General features: G+C 46.4%; 1 protein-coding gene across 2 annotated transcripts; it reads left to right on the top strand.

Moving 5' to 3' along the window:
* Nucleotides 1-1,096: 1,096 nt before the first annotated feature.
* Nucleotides 1,097-4,443, top strand: CLP1 (cleavage factor polyribonucleotide kinase subunit 1). 2 transcript variants are annotated; one of them, XM_046014336.1, is made up of 3 exons: nucleotides 1,097-1,414; nucleotides 1,909-2,536; nucleotides 3,334-4,443. In XM_046014336.1, the coding sequence occupies exons 2-3, from the start codon at nucleotides 1,931-1,933 to the stop codon at nucleotides 4,003-4,005; spliced, it is 1,278 nt and encodes a 425-aa protein (XP_045870292.1). In that variant the 5' UTR covers nucleotides 1,097-1,414; nucleotides 1,909-1,930; the 3' UTR covers nucleotides 4,006-4,443. The 2 variants fall into 2 exon arrangements, with proteins under 2 accessions (XP_045870292.1, XP_045870293.1); XM_046014337.1 differs by having other exon boundaries at nucleotides 1,099-1,160.
* Nucleotides 4,444-6,598: the final 2,155 nt, after the last annotated feature.

Here is a 6,598-nt window from a genome sequence, read left to right as displayed (position 1 = left end):
AGATACTGGAAAAGGCTTTGAAAAGTTTAAACGGTTGTACAAATGGCTGGCATTATTAGAGCTCCCCCTCCTCAGCCTATAATAAAAACTTAAAAGCTAACATCAGATGCTATATTACACTGTGCTTAGTACTTTACAGTATCATCCCATTCAATCTTTAAAACAACTTTAAGAGGCTGAGTACTGTTATTATCCCTGTTTACAGATCAGAAACGGTCTCAGAGCGTTTATGCCTGATTTGCCCAAAGTCACACAGCAAGAAAGTGGCAAAGCAGAGCACACGATTCCAAAGCCCAAGCTCCTGAGGATTATAGATGTGGCCCAAACCGTTGCCTGTGGAATAAATGATTGGCTTTGTAGAACTGTCAGGAATTCAGGGAGGGAAAACGAGTCACCAACAGAAATTCCCTCTCAAGAGGAGAAACGTTGTTGGGTAATGACTGCCAGAAATTCTTGGATATTTATTCTTTTATTATAAGAAAAAAAAGTTAATGCCCTCTAGGTGCCAAGCGCTGTATCAGAGAGGGGATGACAGCCCAGGTTGGCCTGTGACAGGCTGTTTTCCTCCACTTTTCCTTACTCCCAGATTTCCCCCCACCTCCCGGCTTGTGGTCCAGGCAAGCAGATGGTCGTGAGACCCAGATGGCGAGCCTAACCAGCCCCTTCCCTCCCTCTCCCTACCCTCCTCCTCCCCCGCCTTCCCGCTACCCCGTAACTGGCTCTCCACCGCCCATCTCTTTCCCCGGCTGCAGGTGAGCGGGAACCTTGGTGCTAGAGTCCGCACAGAGCCGCGCCTCGGCAACCATTGGCTCCTTGGCCGGTCCCCGCCTCGCGCTGGGCGTAACCGCCACTCCTCCTACCCACGGCTGGCCAGCTTCGCGAACAATGACGGCCGCTGCCCCGCCCACCTTTGGCGTCACGATCAAAACAATCCCCTAACTACAACTCCCAGAAGGCCAAGCGGCTCCGCGAGCACAGCCGCCTGAGGCCATTCGGCAAAACTACACATCCCGAGAGGCGTCGCGCGACCGCGGCTTCTCCATTGCGCAAGTGCGGAACCGCCTTCGTTTCCGGCATTGTCTGGGCGAGCGTGGAGTGCTTTTGGGTTTAGGTGCCGGCGGGGCTCTTCGATTTACGGGTTTGGGTTTGTGGCTGCGCAGGTGAGATAATAGGCTCGGGAATGCAACCGTCGCCCTCTTAGGGCCAGGACGGATTTCGGCGTCTGGGGGTCCCGGGACAGGTACTGGACTTCGAGCTGCGGTTCGCGATCGGAGATCATTCTTCACTATTTCTCGGCGTTTTCTAGACCACGAAGTAATTTTTTCCCTTCAGCAGTGCCTGGAACAACACTTTGTGAGAGGAAGCGTTTAAGTGCCTCCAGTTGACAGCCGAGGAAGAGGTCCAGAGAGATAAGATGATTTGTCTAACGACAGTACTTGGCAGTTGCTGAGCGGGGCGTTAATGCTCTTTTCTAAGTCCAAACCCAGTATTTTCTGCTTTGCATCCAGATCGCAGACGCCCTTTCTTGTTGATTAAGAGAGTTGGGGAGTGGACATTTGTTGCCCTATCAAGTGGAGTATCCCAGTAGAGTGACGAAAGGAGCTATGGAGGTGATATAATCAAGTCTTAGGTCAATGTGTAGAAATAATTTTATGTCTGAATTATTTATTCACTTGGTGAATTTATGAGGTGCCTTCGGGTTGTCAACCCTATTCTAGATACTAGAGATACAGCAGCAGACCAGACTGCCCAACCCTTAGATTCCAGCGGGGGTAGTCAGACAACAAACAAATACAGAATGAGACACATAGGGAGAAAAGTAAAGCAAGGTAAGGGGAACTATCCATGGGAGGATCTTGAACAGCGTCGTAACTTCCGTTTAGATCTGATAATTAATTTGTGTTCTAGGCACAGCAGCTACCCAGAAAAGATGGGAGAGGAGGCCAACGATGACAAGAAGCCAACAACTAAATTTGAACTAGAGCGAGAAACAGAACTTCGCTTTGAGGTGGAGGCATCTCAGTCAGTTCAGTTGGAGCTGCTGGCTGGCATGGCAGAAATCTTTGGCACAGAGCTGACCCGAAACAAGAAATTCACCTTTGATGCTGGTGCCAAGGTGGCTGTTTTCACTTGGCATGGTTGTTCTTTACAGCTGAGTGGCCGCACCGAGGTGGCTTATGTCTCCAAGGACACACCTATGTTGCTTTATCTCAACACTCACACAGCTTTGGAGCAGATGAGGAGGCAGGCAGAGAAGGAAGAAGAACGAGGCCCCCGGGTGATGGTAGTGGGCCCCACTGATGTGGGCAAGTCCACAGTGTGTCGTCTACTGCTCAACTACGCAGTGCGTTTGGGCCGCCGTCCCACTTATGTGGAGCTGGATGTGGGCCAGGGCTCCGTTTCCATCCCTGGTACCATGGGGGCCCTCTACATTGAGCGACCAGCAGATGTTGAAGAGGGATTCTCTATCCAAGCCCCTCTGGTATATCACTTTGGCTCCACCACTCCTGGCACCAACATCAAGCTTTATAATAAGGTCAGAGCCAAGGTGGGATGGAGGGAAGGGCTGCTATTAGGGTAGAAAGTTGTGCAAAAGTGTGCTAATTAAAACTGTCTATGACCATTTTGTTGCTCCCTCTCAGCTGGTATGATGGCCACATTATTTCAGAAAAGACAGCCTCAAATAGAAGTCAACCTCAGATTGTTAAACGTTTCTGTGGCTTTTTTTTTTTTAAGATTTTATTTATTTATTTGAGAGAGAGAGAGCGTGAGAAGGGCAAGGGTCGGGTCAGAGGGAGAAGTAGACTCCCTGCCGAGCAGGGAGTCCGATGCGGGGCTCGATCCCGGGACTCCAGGATCATGACCTGAGACGAAGGCAGTTGCTTAAACAACTGAGCCACCCAGGCATCCTTGTGGCCCTGTTCTTTTTTTTTTTTTAAAGATTTTATTTATTTATTTGACACAGAGAGATCATACGTAGGCAGAGAGGCAGACAGAGAGAGTGAGAGGGAAGCAGGCTCCCTGCTGAGCAGAGAGCCCGATGCGGGACTCGATCCCAGGACTCTGAGATCATGACCTGAGCTGAAAGCAGCAGCTTAAACCACTGAGCCACCCAGGCGCCCCTGTGGCCCTGTTCTTGAGTAATTTACTAAATTTCTACTTAGGACATGAAACAGTAGAAGAAGCAACATAATGAAATCCATGTTACAGGTTAAAACCACAGTCATTAAGAATATCATTTTTTTCTTGTACCTAATAGCCACTTAATCTATGTAGCTATGAGTTTGTTGGTTTTGTGGGTTTTTTTCCTCACCTTGATGCTCTCTTCTGCAGATTACATCTCGGTTAGCGGACGTGTTCAATCAAAGGTGTGAAGTGAACCGAAGGGCCTCTGTGAGTGGCTGTGTCATTAACACCTGTGGCTGGGTCAAGGGCTCTGGGTACCAGGCCCTGGTGCACGCAGCCTCAGCCTTTGAGGTTGATGTGGTAGTGGTTCTGGATCAAGAACGACTGTACAATGAACTAAAACGGGACCTGCCTCACTTTGTCCGCACTGTGCTGCTCCCTAAATCGGGGGGTGTGGTTGAACGCTCCAAAGACTTCCGGCGAGAATGTAGGGATGAGCGTATCCGTGAGTATTTCTATGGATTCCGGGGCTGTTTCTATCCCCATGCCTTCAATGTCAAATTTTCAGATGTGAAAATCTACAAAGTTGGGGCACCCACCATTCCAGACTCCTGTTTGCCTTTGGGCATGTCTCAGGAGGACAATCAGCTCAAGCTAGTACCTGTCACACCTGGTCGAGATATGGTACACCACCTCCTGAGTGTTAGCACTGCTGAGGGCACAGAGGAGAACCTTTCCGAGACCAGTGTGGCTGGCTTCATCGTGGTGACCAGTGTGGACCTGGAACATCAGGTGTTTACTGTTCTCTCTCCAGCCCCTCGCCCACTGCCCAAGAACTTCCTTCTCATCATGGATATTCGGTTCATGGATCTTAAGTAGAGATTGGCAGGAAGCCTTGCTGCCTGGGCATTAGAGATCTTCTGGCCATCACCAAAGGCAGATAGGCCGAGGTATGAGACTCTGTTGAGGCCATGCAGAGTAGTAAATAGTGAACTAGTAGAAAGCATATTGCTACCTCTTAAAACAGGTGGTGGAAACCCAGCTCTTCTAATCTTGAACCAAAAGGACAACCATGAGAATATAATTGGTTTTTTTGGATAACCGAAGGTGCCACTTTGAATCCTCTGAGGTCCTGGAGAATCCCATTTCTTCCACAATGCTACTTGGTGGACTGATTTTTAGGAGGAATTTTTTTTTTTTTTACACCATTACTACTTTATATTCTGTATATAGCATTTACTATCTCATCCAGGATGAAGGAATGAATCAGAAGGCCTCTTTGTAATAAAGTTCAAATGTGGAAAATTTTAATAAATATTTTTGCCATATCACAGAAGGTTGTATAATTTTTTTAAATTTTGTTTTTTCTCCCTAGCAAGATGGAAACATTCTTGGAATGAGTTATTGCTAAATCCTTAGAGGAGAGGAAAGCCAAGAGCCCACCTGTGAGCCAAGCAGTTGAATTTTTATAATGGCTTTCTTTTGCCTTCCTCGTAGGTAAACAGATACTAAATCTGTTGTCAATGCAAGGTTTACTCTGAGGAGCTACAGGTGGTGGTGATAAACTTGGATTGAGAATTCTGGTTTAATCATTTTCCAGACATAGCCCATTTGCTCTCAGCTGCAGCTATCATTCCTGTTGTCTGTCTGATTGGAACTGGGCCCTAGGTCAGTGTAAACTGAGCTTTCAGGTGGTAAGAAGCTGGGAAAGCCCCATTCTCTGATCTCTTGCAAATGATTTGTGTTCCTAGTTTAGACTGGATAATTGAGTACTGTCTAATGCCCTTCATCCATTCATTCTTTTCACAAATATTAATTTATAGAACAAATATAAATATTTATTGAACGTCTATTTGCCAGAAACCATTCCAGGTGGGGAACAAGTTAGACAAAGTCTTACAGAGCTTTCATAAAATAAACAAAAAAAGGTTAAGTGCTACGCAGAGTTAAAATTGGGTGGTCTGAGACAGAATGACTAGGAAAATGCTTTAGATTGGTGTCAGGAAAGGCCTCCTTGAGCACATGTCACATTAAGACCTGAATGGCTGTGTGAAATTGGGACATCTTCATGCTAAATCCTAAGAAAGGAAAAAAAAATGATGTATTCGATGAAAGGAAAGGCTGGTGTGGTGTTATCAAGGGGCAATTGGAAAAAATTGAGGCTGGAGGGGGCAGCAGAGACCAGATAATATTGGGCTCCTGTAATCTAAGAGCAGTGGCAAAGGATGGGAGAGGGGTGGTGTCTTAGTTCCTTCAGACTGCTATATGAAAAATGCCACAGACTGGGTAGCTTATAAACATCAGAGATTTCTCACAGTCCTGGAGACAGGAAATTACAAAGTCAAGGCACCTGCACAGTCGTGTTGTGATGATGGCTCTCTTTGGGGTTGCAGACTGCCTGCTTCTAGCTATGTCCTCCCATAGAAGGGCCAAGGATGCACTGTGGAGCCGCTTTTATAAAGGCACTAATCCTGTTCATGAAAGTTTTACAATCATGATTGAAGTAGCTCTCAAAGGTCCCACCTCCTAAATACCATCATCTTTGGGGCTTAGGATTTCAACATTATGAATTTTGGGGGACATAATCCAGACCAAAGCAGGTGGTTAAACGGAGGAATGGCCTGATTTTGAAAAGATCACTGCTCTGTGGAAGATGGCTTATAGAAGGAAGAGTAGGAGCAAAGATATGTGAGGAGACTTGTGGTAGTTTCAGCGTGAGAACTGATGGGGGGCATTAGAGTAGCCGAGGTGGAGTAGGAGATTGTCTTGGGATCTTTTGGAGATAAGATGGGACCTGCTGATGGCAGTGGTGAGGAAAAGAAAGTGGAATCAAAGCTGATTCTTGTATTTCTTACTTGAGTAACTAGATTGGATGAGGTTGGAGAAACTCAGGGAGGGGATGAGGGAATATCAAATTCTACTTTAGCAATATTAAGTTTCAGGTGCTTATTATTCATCCAAATGGAGATGCTGTGTGGACGCGTGGAAACAAGAAGCTAGGTTTGGGGAAGTTAGGGCTGAAGGTTCATGGGAGCTGTTGGCTTATAGAGGGCTTTTTAAGGCAGTAGTATTGGATGAAGTCAGGGACTCTGTAGGTGGAAATCAGGAGACAGAGATGGACTTTAAAGGCACTCCAAACATAAGAGGTGAAGTGTAGTGGGAGTTAGCCAAGGAGATTGGACTATGGATCTGGAAGCATGGATGTCAGTTTTGACCTTACAAGTGTAGTTTTGGAATGGTAAGGACAAAAGTCCTATTGAAATACATTTATTATTGTGAAGATGTACAGATAACCTCCATAGACAAACTTTGCTAAGAAAGGGAGGGGGGCTGGATGTAGGGTCAAGAGAGGGTTTTTTGTTAGTTTTTTAGATAGGATGCCTCAGCGTATCAACAGACTAGAGAGAGAATTTAATGTGGGGGGAGGAGAATCTTAACACCACTCTTTTTTCTGTATTTTCCCAAATACAAC

The sequence above is a fragment of the Meles meles genome, chromosome 8 (genome assembly GCF_922984935.1).
Source record: "Meles meles chromosome 8, mMelMel3.1 paternal haplotype, whole genome shotgun sequence".
NCBI lineage: Eukaryota > Metazoa > Chordata > Mammalia > Carnivora > Mustelidae > Meles > Meles meles.
The sequence above is the reverse complement of the archived record's forward strand: the minus strand, read 5'-3'. Positions and strand labels throughout refer to the sequence as shown.

What these genes read in the sequence shown, in the direction of transcription:
- CLP1 (XM_046014336.1), top strand. Translation starts at nt 1,931, where the DNA reads ATGGGAGAGGAGGCCAACGATGACAAGAAGCCAACAACTAAATTTGAA. An exon ending in ACATCAAGCTTTATAATAAG is followed by an intron (nt 2,537 to 3,333) that starts GTCAGAGCCAAG and finishes TCTCTTCTGCAG; the next exon opens with ATTACATCTCGGTTAGCGGA.